The 20,295-nt window shown below is 39.8% G+C and overlaps 5 protein-coding genes and 3 long non-coding RNA genes across 22 annotated transcripts; 3 read left to right on the top strand and 5 right to left on the bottom strand.

Moving 5' to 3' along the window:
• Positions 1–3,181: 3,181 nt before the first annotated feature.
• LOC116926740 lies at positions 3,182–4,338 on the top strand. Its single transcript, XM_032933680.2, has 2 exons — positions 3,182–3,324; positions 3,692–4,338. Exons 1-2 carry the CDS (start codon positions 3,286–3,288, stop codon positions 4,184–4,186), a joined length of 534 nt encoding a protein of 177 aa, XP_032789571.1. The 5' UTR covers positions 3,182–3,285; the 3' UTR covers positions 4,187–4,338.
• On the bottom strand, positions 3,269–5,043 carry LOC116926744. 4 transcript variants are annotated; one of them, XR_004396252.2, is made up of 3 exons: positions 4,695–4,854; positions 4,340–4,562; positions 3,269–4,151 (listed from the first exon to the last, which is right to left on the bottom strand). It is a non-coding gene; the product is annotated as an uncharacterized LOC116926744 (long non-coding RNA). The 4 variants fall into 4 exon arrangements; XR_004396253.2 differs by having other exon boundaries at positions 4,631–4,850; XR_004396254.2 differs by having other exon boundaries at positions 3,269–3,368; positions 3,437–4,151; positions 4,340–4,822.
• A 740-nt stretch (positions 5,044–5,783) lies between these two features.
• Positions 5,784–6,698, bottom strand: LOC116927241. 2 transcript variants are annotated; one of them, XR_004396457.2, is made up of 4 exons: positions 6,551–6,698; positions 6,297–6,485; positions 6,145–6,231; positions 5,784–6,055 (listed from the first exon to the last, which is right to left on the bottom strand). It is a non-coding gene; the product is annotated as an uncharacterized LOC116927241 (long non-coding RNA). The 2 variants fall into 2 exon arrangements; XR_004396458.2 differs by having other exon boundaries at positions 6,145–6,228.
• Positions 6,699–6,867: 169 nt separating this feature from the next.
• LOC116926742 lies at positions 6,868–11,146 on the top strand. 11 transcript variants are annotated; one of them, XR_006649103.1, is made up of 8 exons: positions 6,868–7,080; positions 7,146–7,169; positions 7,312–7,525; positions 8,175–8,210; positions 8,293–10,417; positions 10,493–10,556; positions 10,617–10,940; positions 11,009–11,146. It is a non-coding gene; the product is annotated as an uncharacterized LOC116926742 (long non-coding RNA). The 11 variants fall into 11 exon arrangements; XR_006649102.1 differs by having other exon boundaries at positions 6,868–6,961; positions 7,146–7,525; XR_006649098.1 differs by having other exon boundaries at positions 7,146–7,525.
• LOC116926737 (longitudinals lacking protein, isoforms F/I/K/T) lies at positions 10,103–12,115 on the bottom strand. Its single transcript, XM_032933675.2, has 8 exons — positions 11,688–12,115; positions 11,524–11,618; positions 11,392–11,462; positions 11,001–11,326; positions 10,824–10,920; positions 10,645–10,731; positions 10,470–10,580; positions 10,103–10,405 (listed from the first exon to the last, which is right to left on the bottom strand). The coding sequence occupies exons 1-8, from the start codon at positions 11,871–11,873 to the stop codon at positions 10,221–10,223; spliced, it is 1,158 nt and encodes a 385-aa protein (XP_032789566.2). The 5' UTR covers positions 11,874–12,115; the 3' UTR covers positions 10,103–10,220.
• Positions 12,116–12,514: 399 nt separating this feature from the next.
• Positions 12,515–14,565, bottom strand: LOC116926734 (ruvB-like helicase 1). Its single transcript, XM_032933673.2, is given in 8 exon segments — positions 12,515–12,740; positions 12,810–13,099; positions 13,302–13,405; positions 13,463–13,834; positions 13,904–14,032; positions 14,035–14,077; positions 14,132–14,260; positions 14,331–14,565. Coding segments are annotated over 8 exon segments (1,368 nt in total). The 5' UTR covers positions 14,472–14,565; the 3' UTR covers positions 12,515–12,580.
• Positions 14,566–14,787: 222 nt separating this feature from the next.
• LOC116926732 (glucose-6-phosphate 1-dehydrogenase) lies at positions 14,788–19,526 on the top strand. Its single transcript, XM_032933668.2, is given in 8 exon segments — positions 14,788–14,919; positions 15,530–15,940; positions 16,782–16,903; positions 17,597–17,961; positions 18,048–18,129; positions 18,131–18,850; positions 18,960–19,120; positions 19,197–19,526. Coding segments are annotated over 7 exon segments (1,569 nt in total). The 5' UTR covers positions 14,788–14,919; positions 15,530–15,921; the 3' UTR covers positions 19,297–19,526.
• LOC116926741 lies at positions 19,384–20,140 on the bottom strand. Its single transcript, XM_032933681.2, has 2 exons — positions 19,762–20,140; positions 19,384–19,694 (listed from the first exon to the last, which is right to left on the bottom strand). The coding sequence occupies exons 1-2, from the start codon at positions 20,001–20,003 to the stop codon at positions 19,514–19,516; spliced, it is 423 nt and encodes a 140-aa protein (XP_032789572.1). The 5' UTR covers positions 20,004–20,140; the 3' UTR covers positions 19,384–19,513.
• Positions 20,141–20,295: the final 155 nt, after the last annotated feature.

Below are 20,295 nucleotides of genomic sequence, written 5' to 3'. Positions count from 1 at the left end.
TAACAGGGTCTCTTATGGGATTAGATTTCTAGTTGAATAATTTGATGTAATCCGCAAGAGTGCGTTCGCAAACAGGGGGGGTGTCGCGTCAGTCACTTCACCTCTATTATATCATTACGTTTAAGTTGTGACATTTTGTTATTGCCCTTGTTATATTTATGAGTTTCGTGTTATACGGTAATACAATTGTCATACAGAAATAATGAAATATAATAACATTTGAATTTTCGGAGTGAACTTATACATTTATTGTTGCACGTTTGGACTTATTACATCCTTCAAAGACAGGTTGGTATAAGAAGAATAGTAAAGAAGTTTAAGTAAAAAAGTATACTCAATGAATATTTTTTATTAGTAATTCAAATTTCATTACATAGTGATGGTGTATTCTTCTCATTTTGATTCAAAGTTATGCCACACATACAAAACCGTTTTCTTAACTTTTGTAATCGCGGAGTGAAATCGGAGATTGGAATCGGGGATTGAAATCGGGGAAGGCACAGAGCACCGAATTCACCACACCGAGCACCGAAATCACTTCCCCGATTAAGCTTATCCCCGCACCGGATCGACTAAAAAGCTCCCCGATTGTCGCGGGGCGAAGCGCTACCCCTATAGGAATTTCCATATATTAATTACAACTATTGCGCATTTTTCATTTTTCAAATATATATATATTTTTTTATATTTTTTTGTATTTTTCATATTTTTTGTTTGAAAATTTGGGGTGTAAGAATATTTTTTTTCGAGTTGACAACCTCCGCTATAACTCCTCAACCGTAAGCACATCACAATAATTTTATAATGAAATAATCAACAGCTAATAAAAGCATCCAAATTCCATCAAATTAATGAACCATGAGGCAAGTGGTAACTATGGAACAACCGAGAGGTCGCCGAATCTATTTCTCGAGGTTCACCGCTTGAGAAAAAGCAGAAAAGAGGTAGAAATACGGATTGGCCCCGATCCTAATCGGGGAACATTTTACCAATCGGGTTTCGAAATTCGGGTCTTAGGGCGGGGCGTTCGGGGCTCGGGGTGAAATTTTTTAAATCCCGATCTCAATCGGGGTTGTATCGGGCTGCCTAATCTGGGATGAAAACCCGATTGTATTCAATCGATCGAGTCGAAATCCATTATTATGATGGAAAAAAGGGGAGTTCTCCCCGGTTGCCCCGATAAAAAACCCGACCCAAATACGTAGTTTGAATTCAGTCGCCATTTTCGCTAATGGCGTCGGGGAAAGCGGGTTAACCTCGATTTTTGCTCCGCCCCGTCTCATGAAGTGGCACCCCGATTCAGCCCCGATTGCCCTTTTCCGGGATGGGCGGGGCAGTTAACCCGATTTTGGCTAATCGAGACCGATCACTACAAAACGCCATTATTTGGTAGCATTCTTTTGTTGTGTAGCTATATGGCATCTCTCTAGTCGCTTGATATTTAATATAGCAGACGACGTAAATACTTGAAAATGGTGCTATGAAAAATCTAGAATTTGACGTTTTCTGTCTTTTGAGGAAAAATAGACTAAATCTGGCGTTGCATATGATCACTTTCATTAAACTACTAAGATATAACAACTAGGGATCAACCACGAGCATATCGGGGCGCTTTTTGGCCAATCGGGGTTCACATTTCGGGGCATCGGGGTGGGGCTTTTGGGGCTAAATCGGGGTGCGCGCAACCCGATAACTGCAACTAATCAATTTATAGTAAAACCTAATGATCGAGTATTTTGACCCGATTGCCCCGATTACAACCCCGATTATATTTATTCTGCCCGCCTACCCCGATTTTTTACAATAAATGTGGCTTGATATTAAAAATAAAATCAAATGAAATCATTTTCTTTAATTTGATTCCATTTTCTCTTGGTTTATCCGGTGGGTGATAGTAAAAATCGCGGAAAAAAAGGGAAATTGCGGAAATTTACAGTATTTTTGGGAAAAAACTAGAAATTAAGGAAATTTACGCAAATCAAGCAAATAGAAAAAAAGGCAAATACAGACATATTTCCCGAGGCTCACCCTGGAAAAGAGTAGGCGACCCCTGAACAAGCAAAAACTTTCCTTAAGAAATGGATTTTGCACCAAAAAATCGCTGGCTAGGTTCAAAATTCTTAAAATTAAATTTTAGACAAAACCAATTTAACTAAAAGTTGTTGAAAGAAGCCCCTGATCGCCAGGGTTTCTTGTTTAAGGCCCAGTCGTCGGGAACTCGGGCCCACCGGATTTGATCCCAGGGCCAGCTTACCCTTGGCATCGCAGTCCAATGCGATACCAATGCGGCGAGCTACGACTCTAATATTCAATAGTTTATTTTCGATAAAATTTGACTACGGAAACAACTTGTTAATTGTCACGTCAAATTGAGGAAAATGTATCAGATAGCTGCTGCACTAAATGGAAGATTTAAATTTTTAATACAATGATCACGTCCCAGGTCACTTGCTTTTCGATTGGCAAGTTATCCGCCAGTGTTCGTCTGCATATGTGCCTGTTGCCGTTAACACAAAAACCACATTTACGATGAAAATGTTTGTACCATTTAAAACCAGTCAGGTAGGTCCTTAAATACCATATTAATATTGTAGGATTTCTTTTTAGTCGAAAAACTTCAAAAGCCAAACAAGTTTTGCAAGAAAGGTCCCTGCTGGATCTCCTTTCAAGTAATTTTTAGTCTACAATGCTGGTATTAATGATTACCTCTTCAGGGTGGTATAAATCTTATTTCAGCATGCATTAATCATATATTTAATAACCCAGTAACAACTGGGTTATCGTTGCTTAACTTGCTTAATTTGTTAATCATATATATTATCTAGATGGCTTAATTTTGTCCTTCAGATGTAGTTGATGAACCAACTTCGTTCTTTCGACCCAAGAGAAAATTTTTAATCAAAATAAGCAAAACGTTAACAATCGAGAAAATCAGAATCGACTATCAAACTGTAGACGAATTTAGCTTGGAAGACGTTGGTAAAATTTTGCTATAGCTTTCGGCAAGAAAATTAAATGGACAACTATCATTAGGATAGCAAACCGTTTTTATGGGTTATCAAATATGGTTGTGGACGATCGGATTTAACAAGCAGATTACCTTTATCGCTGCATTCACGACGCGATAGTCATTATCTTTATCCAACAGCAGTCAGACTTGGCAAGTTTTTATTCTGTACTTCTCTCGCTTCCCGGTCATCTACCAGTTTTCTACTCGTATAAGAAAGACGTTTATAAAAGTTCAAAAAGTGGTTCCATCACATTTGTGTACTCAACAAAGAAACGATGCCGTATATTTTTGTAACGGTGCAGTCCGGTGGATGGGTAAGAGTAACAAAACTGTATATAAAATAATAACCTTTTTTTCCCTACCACGTATTTGAAGGGTAAAATTATTAACTGTAAAGCTATTTGTACAAAATGTAAGACGTAGTACCATTCTCTGCTGGACACGTGTAGTATCCAGCATTTTAAAGGATTTCTGTCGTGTGCCATTTGACTTTTTTCCGTTTTACTGTAGTATATGCAGTACTTCCATTTGTTATGAGTCATGTTTGAAGTATGCTTTGTTACACGACAATGCCGTCATCAGACTAAAATCATACGTGATAAGGCCCCTTTATCTTACCAGTTTCTCTGGCACGGAGCAGTTGGCTGATAAAAAATTCAATAATACCACGTGATTTTTCAGGATTCTTCGTTGCCCATCAACTTGGATTATTCACCGGAATTAGATCCAGAGATACATAGTTTCCTTCGTGAACAGGAGCAACACCAGCACCACGTGAATCAACGAGGTGTATCGAAAAAACCTGAGGCCAAGGGAGCTGTAGCTACCCATTGTGAATTAAGACTGATCCTTGACGGGCTGGAGAAACTTGGCTTTCAACTAGTAACCACTACGTCTTACTCGTTTCAAGGCCGATCACATAACGAATTCATTATGCATCGTGAGTTGGCTCCTGTAATGGGTGATGGACATGGATTGAGTGCACAGACCTCAAACAAAACTGAAAAAAATAGCAATAAACATCACCAGCGAGATCACAGTAGCAGCAGCAACCATAGTATTGGTGAAGGCAACAGAAAAGTAACAGAGTCTCGTGTAAGCAACAATCGTAACCAGCCTTCGTCACCTTTGCGTAACATACCTGGCAAACAAACACAAAGACATCTTTATTACTGATGCATTTGATTTTCAATAATAATTACGGATAATCGGTACCTCTGTTCATATCTTTTAAAAATACAATTACAGTTTACAAATATATCATTCGATATCCAAAATTATGATACAACTTTCAATTCTGTTCAATAAAATTATTTCTTTAAGTTTTACCTGATGTTTCCATTTCAACGGCATCATCTTCAAAACACCAACTTCTGGGAAATTATAGTAAATGAATGTATAGGGCTTGGCCACAGTCGTCTGTTATCGGGGACACCGCATGCTATCCCCCAAAAAAGGACGATCAGAGAAGAGCTTTCTCCAGCATGCGATGTGAAGGGGCTGTTTTCTGGTGCGAACCCGTTCCCTCCGCCGCCATATTTTAAAATGGTGGCTAAAACGGCGACAAAATAGTAACAAAAAGGGTTCAGTTCAATGCATTGCAAATGGTTCACTTGATACCAGTTTACTCCTGAAATGTCAAAGACAGACAAGTTGGCTCCTAAAAAGGTAAAACTTTAGTTACTTGCGCGTTCGCTCTCAATTCCAATTTGGATTGAAAAACCAGAGTCATAGACCCCTGGTTACTCCACTATGGCTATTTTCCTGCTCAGAAAAGGGGTACTCTCTTGCGGGGGATCACTATACAAAAAACGGTGGTTTTGGGTCGGGGTGGTCGGGGTGAAAGAGTGATTTTGTAACCGGTGGGAGCGCCTCTTGCGGATGTGTTATTTTATTCCACGCAGAAACTCATTTGTCGACAGATGGCAGTGCCACCGGGCGAAAAATTGAAAATGAAGTTCCACCTTCTTCAAAAGTGGCAACACTGGCAATGACTAATGAGCTCTATTAATTGTGGGTGTTTGCTATCCACACTTCCACCAGGGTTGTTACGGTTGCTCAACTCCATAAGAGGTAGTCCCATAAGAGGCTGTCCTGAAAATTAAATACGTTCTCAGAGCCGCCAAGCGGAAATTTTTGAACTTTTTCGCATGACATAAGTGTAAAATTTTTTCCGATTTTTGTATAATGGAAGAAGTTGTACAACGTGTGTAATTTTTGTGTACCGAAATAGGAAGCTTCAGATTTCCAATTCCAACATGTAGAAATTACAGTATTAATAAAAGAGTGTTAACATTTTATTTTAAGGAGGCTGTATTTACGCATGTTGATTTCTTTTTGCTAGCATGTACATTAGACTTTAGTTTAGAAAGGGTTAAATCACGGTACCGTTTGGATTCGAAATGGAAGTGAATTAGAACGTAATCCATGATCAAATGAGGCAGTGTATCAGGGTGGTTACTACAACAAACGGGAATTAAATTAAGTTCACAAATTTTTGAAATGACTAGTTCGTAGCTGTCCCTCAAGTATATGTGGCGGCCGTCTTGAAAATGTCTCCTGATGATTCTGTCCACTTCTCGAAAAGTTTGGAACATGGCTGGAGTTGCTAATTTCAGCCCACCACGAGTACTGGACAGAGTGAAGTCGGCGGCTTCAAATTGATGTGGCAAATATTCTCTTCCACTCTTTTATTTTAGCTCTAGCTGGCGTTTTCTGATGAAAGTCCTAACAACGATTTGTTGCTATAAAAAAAATAAAATTATTAAGGGAATCTAAGAAATGAATGTATTCAAACTGGTAATGATTAATACAAAATGTCAAATATTGGTTTCAGACGGTCAAAAAAGTTAGAATATAAAAGGATCTACGATTGTTCCAAAACATGGAATTAAAAAAGTAAGTAACTAAATGTTGTAATGTAAATATTTTTCGTTGTTCAATTTTTGGTCAAATCACAGGCAGCGTTTGGTCGTTAGGTACCGTGTGAAATCATTATCTAAACGAATTCGGTTCTATTGATAATAGAACTTTTTGTAGAGACATCTAAAAACGAAAGAAAGTGTTATTCAATTAATGGGAACAAGCAGTAATGACTAATGAGTACTCTATAACACGAATGAAATATAACTTACCATTTCCGAAACGAGAAGCTTGTTGATCAGATGACAGCATTGGCGTGCTTGGCGAATCAGTAATGAGGTGATCTACATTAGAGGCTGCTAAAAAGTAAACGACGATTACTATACAACTAATTTTTTAAATATTTGAAATGAACTCGTGATACCTGTTGTTAACGTATTTGCACTAGCCAATGCAGAAGATGGGAAAACATCTCCACTGTCATCAGTATTAGGAAAGGAATCTACTGATGAGTCAACATCATTTGTGTGCTGTATACCGAGGGCAGAGACATCTTCAAAAGATTGGTTGTTGGTCGTTGATAAACTAGGTGAATACAGCACAGTCACACCTGCTAAGAATATGAGAACAATATTTTTAAAAAATTACCAAAATTTTAATTCCTAATGATGATACTACCTGACGTTGACAGAGAGGAACAAAACAATGAAAACTTTCTGGTTTTCCTTGTCGTAAATGGCTTTACAAATAAAACAAAATCCAACAAGCTTTACCGACGCCGCCATGTTTTCTTAGGTAGATTGGCAATAACCGTCACTGAGCTGAACTTTGTTTTATTTTCGTTACCTAGATGGCGAAAAGAACGAGTTTAAGTTCTATTCCCATTGGCTGCTGGCAATTGACGTCACATGAAGAAAGGCTCCTCCCCTTTGAAAAACTAGGACGTCTTCCAATGTAAAGAGCTCTTATGGCGTTGAGCAACCGTAACAACCCTGCTTCCACAGCACGCTTCAGCCTCACTGTGCGAAGAAAACCAAAGAAAACCATTGCACCACGATGTACCAGGAGGTACATCGTGATTGCGCTTAGGTTAGTACGTCTTCGCACCACGTGTTAAGAAATTTCCAATTTGTTCCATGTATGTTTGGATGGAAAATATCCATTGAAAGAATACCCCTAAAAAATAAAAATGGATGTTAAACAACTTGGTAGTCTACCCTTGATTCATAAGCTTAGTAATTGTGTTTCGAAACTCGACGTAATTTTATTTCAGGAAACATTACAATTGCTGCTTTGGGTATGCCTTTATTTCTCCGTGACAATTTTTTTAGCACCACAAATACTTTTGTTCAACGAGGTGTCTAGAAGATGTTTAAGTCTTTGATTGAAGTTGATAAATATCTAAAATTTCTTTTTTTATAATGTCATTCTTGTGCTAGGGCTTGATCTGTTCACAAACATAAGGGTATGTAATGCAACCTGTGGCCAGAAAGGGTGAAACCAAAGTATGCCTTGGAATTGACATAAGTCTGTTAGGAAGCAGTGCTACCTAAAAGTCTGAATATTGGTTTTCAGATATCTTGATTATTCCCCTGCCGGTAACTGATTTTTATACATTCCAATCCACTTTGCGTTTTTGGATGCCAGAAATCTGTGAGAGTTGTTGAACTCTTATTGTCAAATGTGAGTTCTAGAGTTATCCATTAATCCTACTTGGTAAATGCAATTGTGTACGGCGCCAACAGGCTCCTTTTAATTGACGAGCCCATTTGATTGTGATGAAACCCGAGGAAGGGTTAAAGACCGGCTTTTTCTTACCGCCAAATGCCTAACCGAAAGAACCGAAGATTTGATCAGTCTGTCAGATTCTGCTTTTATCAATTTTTATGTGATTTGCCTGGCGTCGAACCTCTAATAGGAGAATTTCATTTTGGCCTAAACAAAATGGAAGATATCCTGTACAAAAAGATGGTGAGTCCTGATTTGCACACAAATTCCAGCAATGAGGCTATAACTTTGACTCCATTTCAAAACTGGCTACCTTCCTCGCGTCTTGAAAAGGCCTCTTTTGCGTCAGACCCGATGCACAAATTTACCGTAACTGATGCACTTAATGGTTGTCTACGTCTGTTAGCAGATTCTCTCATTAGGATGCGACCGTATTCAATTTATCTTCTCTGCTGTCTGAAGCAGCTCTCATCAGCCAAGCCTGTAATGACTCCCAATTCGAGTTGCTAGAACGAGAACGATAATCATGTTGGCAATTACCTGAATCCCCTTTGACAAACATATTTTGTTAAAGGTGCTTTGGCAGGGTGTCTCATTCGACGAAGATAAGGTGTGAAAATCGTTTTAAAAAAAGTTACTGTCAAACATTAACCTGCTCTATGTTGTGATTGCGGACCTTACTGCCTTACCAGCAGGCAGCAGCTGGTAAAACCAGGAATGTCTTTGTATTGAAAACCCAGAAGAGAAAAGGACCGTTTGCTGGAACAGTTCAGAATGGATTTCGACTAACTGGAATCGATGGAGTGGTCAGCGTTGGTGGTCATCTCTTCGAAAAAATTATCGTAGAAAATGTATGAAGCAAATTGATTGCGTTTGCCACCAAAGTTGATACTGGGACGCCTGTCTAGTGGGTGGTTTCTTCGTCGTGTGATTATGAAGACAGGATACTACCTAATAGAGCAACTCTTAATCGATGATCTGGAAGAACGTCTTCCGATGCTTAACACACGGTTATCGGTTAAAGGTAATTATAGTATCTACCTCCTTCAACCACATAAATGTATTATTGCAGCAAACCAATACGGTTAGTACAAATTGGGGATTGAAGCTGTAACATCATAGCTTCACCAAACCCTTAAAACTGATGCGCGCTTCTGACAGCGGTAATAGCACATTAGTAAATAGCATTGTCAACTACGTCGTGAATGTCCAATGGAATTATTCGTTTCCGAATCGATCCCGGAAAGGTTAATAAACATGAGTAACGGCTTGTAACATTCATCCCGTTGACGTAGGGTCATCCCGTTTTCTTTTACCGTTATTGATACTACCGGTTAGCGGCAACGTCGAAACAAACGCTGAAACGACTCGAAGCATTGCAAATCTTTTGTCTCGCGAAAATTTTATCAAGACATAGGAGACTGTTGACGCAATTTCACTCAGATTTTTTGGCAAATGTTGGAATATCTTACCCAAAAGAATTTTGTTGAGATTGTTTGCGCCTTCTTTAATCCTAGCGATTAGGTAACCACACGAAAATTCATTTGCCAGGAACATCACGAAGTCGCCAATCGTCCTGGAGACGATACCAACTTCCATTGCCAGTTTGACAACTTGGTGCTTTTCGCCTCCAAACGAGTACAGCAACGGGGCGAAGGCGAAGAGGATTTACATTCCTGAAGACACTAACTGGGACAGAATATAGGACATCTCGCGCAAGAAATTCTGGGATCAAAGACCGAAAGTCAGCTCAGCAGGGAGAACTGTCTAGACAAGTTCATCAGTAGGAAATAAATGAAATCTTATCGTAGTAATCTGTGCTAAACTATCGAATACGTGAAAACATTGTCTTTGTTTAGTACTTTTAAATTTTGCTAAATTCAATTGTTGTAATATGGTTCTTATTTTTAATGGTTTCAACCATTAGACGCAGACAAATGCAAACATAGTTTCCATTGACGTTTTTATTCTCTCAGTTTGAGTATTCTTTTGTAATCCAGGGTTTGCTATTCGAAAAGTATCGGTTATGTGCTTTTCAGCGAATAACATAACGAAGAATTTGTTGAAACGAACGATTCAAAAATATTTTCGTATACAATATCATATATCTTCTTATTCATTTTCGGAGACATTGGGACTGGGAGGTGAGTTATAGTGACGACAATTATAGTCAACGATCCAATTTCTACGGCATCTGTCAACGATGTAATTTCACCAACAAAAAGGACAAACGCCATAACAACTCAGGATGATTCATTTGGAATAGTCACAACGTTTCAGATCTAGCACATCAGATTCCACGATCAAACCAAAAGTTAGAATCAAATACATTATATAAACGTTTTCATTCGAGCAATGAACTAAATTTTCAGATTCTCTTTTATAACCACACACGAACCATTTGTTTCTTAGAAGGCGGACCAGCTCGCTATGAATTCGGCCCTGAGTTTGTCATGTAGAAAATGAGATGCATAACTTAATGAGAGAAAACAAAGAAACATCTGAGAATGTGCAACTTTTTGTTTCTCTACAGAAACCTGAGAAAACCACCAAATAATAAACAAATGGAACTAATTCAACTCAAAAAAGAAGAAGAAAAAAAAAATTAGGCATCGTGTTCTCAGTCAATATCATCACCCGATGTTCTTGCTTTCTGCTGTTCTTTGTATTCTTGGTAGTCTTGAATGTAATCGGGATGCTTACGCCTGATATGTTTCTGAATATACCGGCGCTGTGAAAGCATGTGAGAGCAGATAGGACAAGGAAATGAGGGAACAACACCGCATTCGTAACGAAGGTGGGCCACTTCAAATCCAAGTACGAAAAATAATCAGTCACCAGTTAATATTAACTACTGTCGCAATCTAACCTGCATTGTTCTTTCGTTTATAGCGTCGACCACATCGCGGACAGGAAAAAGGTCGGTCACCGCCATCGGGATCTTCTATTATGACAGGTTCAACTGCACCTCCTTCTCCATCTAAATCATTCAAAGAGTAATGTGCATTCTGTTTAGAGCTACACTAATATTTGACGCTTTTCACATTGAGAGGAGTCCGACATGGTGAGATCATAGTTAGTCTCAGAGGCTCCAGCGCCATTCTCTGAAGCCCAAGTTTCGTTACCGGTTTCTAATCATTACATTGTAAAGATTAATAAATAAATGCATATATATTAAAAAAGATAAAAACATATATCCATGAAGAAGAAAATTCCATCCCACCCTGAGCTGAAGCTATTGCTCCGTAAGAACCAGAAGCGGAAATTCCACTGAGACTATGCTGAGAATTCCCGGCACTCCAACATTCATCATCTTCTTCCTACAAAATTACAATCAAATGTGAGAAGAAAAAAATTATTTGAGAAAAAAAAAAAAAGACACTGATCTTTTTCCGATTACTTTAATAGATTCCTGATCCGAATGTCTTTCTTGGTCATCTTCAAGTTGCTCACCAACAGTGGGATCCGTCTCCATTTCACAGTCTCCGAGATCAGGCGTTTCGTCTGATTCGACAGGTTGTTGCGACTGCTTTCGTTCCGCCAAAGTCTTTGTTCTCTTCGAAACGGCTTTAGGTCCATGCAAACGCGGTGGGCAAGGCATTTTTGACTGAGATTCTGTTTTTTGTATTGTGGCATCTGCAGCAGAAGCAGGGTTATCATTTGTCTTCTGCTTTTTTGAAACAAGACTTGACATGTATTTGCGATGATTTGGCTTATCCGCAAGACCTGAAGAAGAATAGGTTGTTTCACCATTCACGTCAAGATGCATAAAGGAAGGCTTGGCATTGTACCTTTAATTTGCAATGCTTCAGCGGTTTGTAGAAAGCTCTCTAACTGATACTGTGAGATGTTGACTTCTCCCCTAGCACATTGAAAACATATTTTTACAAACACACAACATGATATTTTACAAAATGAAATACCTGTACATGAAGTCAACTAGGGATTTCAGGTCACTGAATGCAACATCTTTCAAAAACACAACGGCGTGCTTTTCTGTCTGTTGACTGAGCAATTCCTAGATTAATGCAGAAATTGAAAATGAACAGAAGAATAGACAAAATGCAAAAAAAAAATTTTTTCTTACTGTGAAATACTGAGAGCAGGCAAAGAGAACTAATCTGTGTACTTTTATTGACTGGCCTTCTGCTGCTAAAACTACGTCAACCAGGCTTTCTCTCACAAGAAGAGAGTCAAGGACAGATACTAAGGTACTGTGATGATTGTTCCATTTAAGACAAAACTCTTGAATATCATGCTGACTGCCCATCATCAAGGCAAACAAACTCGTCCACCTGTTCAGCTCCACACTTCACGCCAAAATTATTGTAGTTTTCCAATAAGGGTTGGCCGACGTAATAAAAAACCCCAAAGGTGCAGGAATATGGCAGATATATATTGTCAATTAGGTTACTCAAGACTCTGGAGCCTATTAAGTTGAAAATCCAGCAGGTGTGCATTAAATGTCGAGACGACTGAAAGACGCCGAGCTGTTTGGCTAGGATCAAGATTATCGTCTGCTATTTTGGCGGGGCATCATTGCCAAACTAGAAACAGAAAACTATTCGGATTCACAAAAATTTGTATTTTCAATTTTTCAGACATTATTTCAATCCTTGATGTTTTTTATTGCGACTAGAGCTACCAATATAATATTCCTCCCGCAAAAAAAAAATCTCAGTTTTTAATGATATCGTGCACCTTAGTTGGAACAGAGATGTATGTTTTTGTCCGTTATAAGAGCCTCAACAAAAAAAAATTATAATAAAAAATTTATAAATATACAAGGGTTTTCCGACACCGTTTAGCCCTTTTGAAAGGGAAGCGAAAGCGTTTTCAAACAGAGCTGAACATTTCGGGATGGAAATGCTATAAGATAAGAAAAGCAAAGACGCAAGCTGGAAGTCGAGTTGGTTATTCGTGGTACGCAATTTTATTACGAAAAGAAAAAAACGACAGACCAGACCTGACTTGGGTAAATCACTTCATGTACTTGTCTTTATCTTGCGTCAGAATTTTTGCTGACGACTTAGCATCGAGGAATAGACCCCCAACTTCTTTAATATCCTCATTTGTGATCGAAGAACGACCATTGACTTTGGCTGTCAAGGCGCCGGGTGTCAGTAACTGGACGGCGTACCTTAGAAAGCACGAAATTTGTTTTCATTTGTTCCCCCCCTACATGCAAGAACTATATTTCATCGAATACCTCAAAGTAGTCCTGTTGCCCAATTCGCCAAGTGCTTGCAAAGCATCATCTTCAATGCTCAGTCCTTCGGTCTTGGCACGAATGCGAATAATTTGAACCATCTCTTCGGCAGAGTATTTCATTGTTCGCAGAATGAGAAGTCGATCTAGCAGATCAAGAGGAATACCGTGTGGTGCCACAACATCATCGGTACCCCTGACCGTGCACATTCCTCGATTGGTGGCGAAAATGACGATAGGGGCAATCGCTGATTCAAGGGCCTTTTGCAGATATGTGAAACATTCCATGTCCTGGATATCGAGTAAATGTGGTTATTAAATCCCCTCTAGCAGTAAATATAAGATGATGTTATTTTTCCATCATGCCAAGTTAGGGTTGACATGCAGTCATCGCTATCAACGTTACCGTCGCTTACTATAAACGATTCTTCAACACGATGAGACTGAAAGGTAGTACTACAAAAAGAGGGATTGGAAAATTATGGTACTGTACCAGCATGTGAACTTCGTCGATAAAAAGCACACCAGGTACTAACTCTGCGATTCCCTGATCAATGTACTTGTTGACTACTTTGTTAATTTCTCTTCTAAGCTTATCTAGAATAACAAGGAACAATTCAGGTTTCCATCAGTTTCTTCGAATATTAAGATTACCTGTAATTTCAGTTTTTTTGGGTTTCATTAGCTGGCCCATCATAGAAAGGATATCTTGGCCTCCCTGGGGACGGGCATTGGCTACGTCCAAGTCATGCAGAGTCACGTCTTGGACAATTTCTTTTTTTTTGTGAACATCTCCTTTCGGTAACGGTACATATTCTTCAGCTTCAAGGTCAAATTCAGTAGCGTACGTATCTGATCGGCCTTGGCGTTTAACCGCTCCGCTATTTGCTTCGATATAAATAACGTCGCCAATTTCTACGCGCTCCTTTTGGAGCGATTCGTAAATCGATGGATCCAGCTTCAGCTGCTTTGTTCCTTTGGCTGTCTTCAGTCCAATAATAACATGGCTGACTGTTTTACCATACCCTATGTAGTAAATACATTTTTCTGTACTAAATACTGAAATAAACAGCAATAAATTGAAATGTATCTAACCTCCCATGGGATTTTCTGTCTCTACTGGAGTTAGTTCAATAATTTCTCCTTCATACACTTCTTTTGTTTCCTTGATACGGAGGCCTATTGCCCTTCGAAAGTTTTCCATCAAAACTTCAGTTTTTTTATTTCAGTGCTGAAAACTTCTGAGCCCACCATTGGACAGAAGGGGACCTGAAAATTTATAATTTAATTCAATTTCTTAAGTGAAAGTAAGTTAGCACTTACCTTGTTGCCCAAGTCTTGAGCTATAGCCATGGCAAGTGCAGTTTTGCCCGTTCCAGGCGGCCCTGCAAAAAGTACTGCTCTACCAGCCATCCGTTTGGACCTGATTAAATCAACCACTAGACCAGCAGCCTATAAACATGGTAGTACATACATGTTACAGAAATGTGGCTTTTGAACGTTGGAAAGAATGGTTTAGTACTTCTCTAGCTTGAGTTTGGCCGACTAAGCCGGCAGCAATGTTTATGGCATTTCCAGATTCATCCAAACCAAGACCTTTCACGTGGCTGTGAGCCGAAATTCTTTGAGTTTTGACAGTGCTTCTTACTTCTTCGATCTTCATTTTCTAATTGTTGAAACGAACGCAAATTCACGAAAATGTGGACGCCTTGAGAGAATACGAACACGAGACCAACTACGGTTGCTATGGTAACGGGCGCCACTATTGCGAGGGCCATCTGCTGGATTTTGTTTTATTTCTCGCTATAAATTAATTGATTTGCAAGTTTAAAATGTATCGTTATCCTTTCATTATTTTAAAAAACTGTGTATGAGAAAACATTTCGATGCAAAATGACGCAGATTGGATGGTTACATAAGTGTTATGTTTATGAACTGTGTTCAAACAAGTTTCTACAACCAACGGCGATGCATTCTTCGATTAAAAATGCCCTACCATGTAACAGCAGAAATGTTGGTTGCCGAAGCGATGAGGCCAAATGAACACCTGTCGTCTGTATATCGATGTGTTGTAATCGGATAAACATTCCACGTTGTGGTATAAGCCATTGGTTCGTTGAATTTCATTAATATTTTTCATCAGTTTCTTCTATTCCATGCAATTTCATTGATTCGTGTAGCGTGGGAGTTTCTAAAATACGTGTATCGTTGATTGCTTCATGATCTACTAGCTAAATTCGTTACGTGTGTATTCACATAAGTCGTGATCTTTGGCACTTCCCATTTCTAGACAAATAGGGACGCTTTCACTCACGTCACGATGACTCGCCCAAAAAAACCACATGATCGTTGTCTTTATTTATGAAACAGAAGTTGTGTTTTTTAAAAACCACCTGCAGGCAATCCAACTTTAAATCGTCCTCTGCTTGACTACTCATCTAGTGACCATAATATGGCCATCCACTAGACGTAAACTCTAGCAATTGAAGCCAATGGAACTTTACTTCATTAGTTCATTGTCCTTATTACCCACATGATTGATTGGCATTGCAACAACAAGTAGCAATTAGTATCTAGTGTGTTGACCATCCACAATCCAATAAGTAAATAATGAATCCCACTGAGAGAGTTTTTCCATGGTACTCTTTAATTCGAACCATTCATTGATGAAGACGTCCGATGATCGTTTCTTTTTTTTTTTTATTCCTTCTATACGAACAGCGCAGGAGAAAGAAGGCGGGGGACAGCGGACGGGTTTTTTTTTTGTGTGTGGAGGGGCGCGGCAAGCAGACACGCACGCAGTACGGTGGCACGAACCAATAACACGCATTTGGAGTACTGCAGGCTGAACGAGCGGAGTTGTTGCATAAGCGATTGTATACACAACGAGTGAGAAATATCTCTACACGAAATCTAGACGCAGTGCTATTGTCGGTGAAGTTGTGTGTGTGTGTGTGTAGCGACGCATTAAAAAGGGCCGACCTGAGAGATAGTTTGTCTCAATCGTTGGCAAGACGGGGTCCTTGGCTAGTTGCTGCCGTTCTCAAACCTCGGTAGTTGTGATTCTTCCGACGACTCTTCAGCATCATCATAATCAACCAGAAGATAACGACATGGGAACTAAAGTTGGAAGTATTAAACAAACATTTTTCACATACTTTCTTTATTATGTTTCTTCCTGGTTAGGCATCGCTGTTTTTTGGTGTTGTCGTCGTCGTATTATCGAAATTTACGGCCTTGTTGTATAAGGCGTGAGAAACGTGTTGTGGGTATTCACGCTGTTTTATAATTAGATAAGTTTAGATTACGGGCCACCACCAAAATCTCCAACTGTTTCAATTTTGACAATGCTCAACATGGATTAAGTGTTCCATTGAATTTGGCCGACAGACGGATTTTTAATTTGAACTTGGCCGCAAGGCAATCACATTCCTTATGGGCTGCAACACCTCAATTTAGGGCTCGTCTTCATTTCATTTGTACCGTTAGTTTGGGGATGGCCATCCTCTCGAGTGTCGCAAGTCGTTGACATTTGTCGATTCCGAAATCGAGACGGACGGCCGATTGTAACGAGATCATTGCTAAACGGTGGAAGTTGTGGCGAACCACACCCACACGGTTTGGCGTTTAAAAATCCATTTGTGACTGGCCAAGGAGAAAAAAAGGAGAACATTGTTTAACCTCGTTGTGGTGAAGGATTGAAGTGATCTAGAAAGCTGCAATGTTCCTTATTTCAATATGCATAAATTTCAAGTTGTTTGGTTAGCTGAACCCCAACTTTCGTGCGCCAGTCGACCATTTCCGCCAATCTAACCTCGATCTATTTTATTTTTTATTTTTTTTACTTCGTCCTTTTTTGTGTGTGAATGTGATGTGAATGAATTAGACTCTTTCTATTTCTCACGCAATTGCTCCACTATTCCAGTCTAATTGAACTAGCATTTAATTGATTTTATTTTGCAATTGTTCACAGCAGCATCGTCGCCTGAAGACTCGCTTTCGCTGATCCGCAAGTCACTGCGTTCCGTTCACATGTCGCAAGCAGAAGTCTTTGAGGAGACGATACCTCATCTCTTCGTCATCTTTGGTGCTTCGGTAAATATACTTTTATTTTTTCATTTTGTTGTTATTGTTTTATTCATGTAGTCGCCATGACGTCGGCAAGTGATAATTCATCTTCTAAAGAAATTATCTGCGCTCTCTCCCTATCGTTCTGTCTCTCTGTTTCCCTAGTTACGCCAAGTTGGATTGCCTGCCACCGCAAAAGCGATCGTATTGTAATGCATAAGAGAATGAGCGAGCACTCGACGCTCTGTTAGACTCACGTGAAAGTGCCCTCAATTTTCGGGTTTTTGTTCTTTTCCAACATTCACGCGCTTTTCTTTTGTTCACAAATTCCCCGTCTGAATTCGGAGAAAGAAAAGAAACAAACCCTTTTTAAAACACAAAAACCAAATTTAGACCGGGAATTTTTACCTGAAAAGTGGTTCGGCAACTTTAATGATGAGGTTATAGAACACGTATTCTCTTTCTTGTCGTTAAGTTAGTCATTAAACTCCCCCCCTCCACCCCCCAAAAAATTACACACATAAACTGGCTGATTGCGCTCCTATGGTGTTGGAACCGATTATTAGATAGGACGAATTACGGTATTTCCACGCGAAATGGTATTTAAGATGAAAATGCACCACAGCGCAAACGCTCGCACTTTCACCCACACCATATTGATTCTAGAATGGGAAATTAATATTTCAATTGTGTTTTTCGATTATCTCTTTCCCAATACAGGGTGATCTGGCGAGCAAAAAGATCTACCCAACCATCTGGTGGCTATATCGTGACAACCTATTGCCGAAGAACACGTTCTTTTTCGGTTACGCTCGTTCGCACATGAAAGTGGACGAATTGAGGGCCAAATGCCACAAGTACATGAAAGTGAAGGATGACGAACAGGAACGCTATGAAGCATTTTGGGAGGCCAATCGTTACGTTGCTGGCGGTTATGATTCGCGAAGGGATTTCGAATTACTCGATCAAGAGATGAGCCAATATGAACGCGGACCTGCAGCTAATCGACTATTCTATCTGGCTGTTCCGCCTTTCGTCTTTGAAGCCGTTACGGCCAACATTCGCAGTGCCTGCATGGCAAAAAAGTAAACTAGTCGATATATTTCATCTTTTCAATATTGGATTCATCCTTAGTTTAATAATGACAATTGAAAACAAAACAAAAAACTAGGGGTTGGACTCGAGTGATTGTGGAGAAACCGTTCGGACGAGACCTGGAATCTTCTGCCCACTTGTCGGCCCATTTGGCATCGCTTATTTCGTGAGGAGCAAATCTACCGAATTGATCACTACCTCGGAAAGGAAATGGTCCAGAATTTGATGATTCTCAGATTCGGCAATCGCCTATTCGGGCCAACGTGGAATCGTGAAAGCATCGCCAGCGTCCTCATCACGTTCAAAGAACCTTTTGGCACTGAAGGTCGTGGCGGCTATTTTGATGAATTCGGCATCATCCGAGATGTCATGCAGAACCATCTGTTGCAAATGCTTTGCCTGACGGCCATGGAAAAACCAGCCTCAACTCATCCAAACGACATTCGCGATGAAAAAGTCAAAGTTCTCAAATGCATACCGACATTGACGTTGAACGATGTTGTTCTTGGCCAGTACGTTGGTGATCCTGAAGGCCAGGGCGAAGCCAAGGAGGGCTATTTAGATGATCCGACGGTGCCGAAAGACTCGAGGACGCCCACCTATGCCTCTGCTGCGTTGCGGATCAACAATGAGCGATGGGATGGTGTGCCATTTATTCTTCGTTGCGGTAAAGCATTGAACGAACGAAAGGCTGAAGTTCGGATCCAGTACCGTGATGTACCTGGGGATATTTTCCAAGGACAGGCCAAGCGCAACGAGTTGGTCATTCGTGTTCAACCAGGCGAGGCCATCTACGTCAAAATGGTCACTAAAACACCAGGCATGAGTTTCGATATGGAGGAAACTGAACTCGATCTGACGTATGGAGCACGTTACAAGGTATCATTTTTGTCTTTCTGAAGTCAGTGGTTTTTTATTATGGGGAGAATAATCTATACCACGAATACTGGAATTTTATTTACTAATAACTAATTTAAAACATTTTCAGCACGTAAAAATGCCAGACGCCTACGAACGCTTGATTCTCGACGTTTTTTGTGGATCTCAAATGCATTTTGTCCGATCGGATGAATTGGCAGAAGCTTGGCGCATTTTTACACCGCTCTTGCATCAAATTGAAGAGGACAAAATGAAGCCTGTGCCTTACAAGTTTGTTTCACATCAAATGTTGAAATTTCTGCCCTGTCTTTAATTTTACTTATCTATTTTTTTGCTTGCACGAAAGGTATGGCTCAAGAGGTCCGAGAGAGGCTGACGACTTGTTGGCGCGTAACAACTTTAAATACTCGGGCTCGTACAAGTGGGTGAAACCTTCATCCATTTAAACGATGACATTCCAGCAAAGAATATTCCTGAATCTTTTTTATATTTAATCAAGAATTAATTGAAATTAAACAAAAGCCTTGAATGACTTAACATAGAGGTTTCTCTTGGTTGTCCCTTTTTTTTTTTTAAGATGGTATATTTTACGTTTCCTTTTTCGAGGTTTGGATTGCATGTTTGATGTCTATATTTGCAGATTCATTGAACTCCAATAAATCTCTATTCCTTGACACTGGAGGTGCTGGACTTCCTTTTGTTTTGTGATTCTGTCAGAAGGAGGGAGTTGACCACAAAACGCTTGTTCACCCTTGCAGGCTTCTTGCTCCATTCTGACGGGCCTCCGACGTCAGCTCTGGCCTTGCTTTTTGCAGCTTCTTGCAACAATTCTTCAACAGCTAGTCTATATAACATTTGGCATCATTAGATTTGAATTATCTTACAGATTTACTGGGTGTTGAAGAACAAACCGTTCAAGCATTGTATCATCAGATCCCTCACCCACTTTCACTTCATGTTTGCTGCTCCCACAGTTCTGGTGGCTGGCAGTAGTGGGGGGTGTTGCAAGGCTCTGGTCACTTTTCTCTCGAATGTCTTGCCGCTTATCGGCAGCGGCTCCAGCCGACCGAAATGGAAATCGTTTCCGCAGATATTTGGTTTCAAACCGCAATCGTTTGGCGACTGTTTCTGGATCATTAAGTTGGTTATTCATTGTGCCGGCTTTTCACACTTTTCTGTGCATCAACGGAGCATAAAGTCCCTGGATGATTTGGACTAGCTGTCAGTAACTTGTTGTTTTGAAAACATTGCAGTCGACAGTAAGTCCATCTATCGAGAACCTATCGTTTCATTTGGCTTTCTAATTTATTTTTATTATTATTATTATTATTTTGTAATTTTAGATTTTACATAACCGTTCCGAAAGTGCAGCAACTTCCATATTGAGTAACTGTAAAGCACACATCTTTTTGATGCTAGCCATCCCAACATTGTCAAAATATCAC

Source organism: Daphnia magna, linkage group LG7, assembly GCF_020631705.1.
Source record: "Daphnia magna isolate NIES linkage group LG7, ASM2063170v1.1, whole genome shotgun sequence".
NCBI classification, from domain to species: Eukaryota; Metazoa; Arthropoda; class Branchiopoda; order Diplostraca; family Daphniidae; genus Daphnia; species Daphnia magna.
This window is presented reverse-complemented; position numbering and strand designations above follow the sequence as displayed.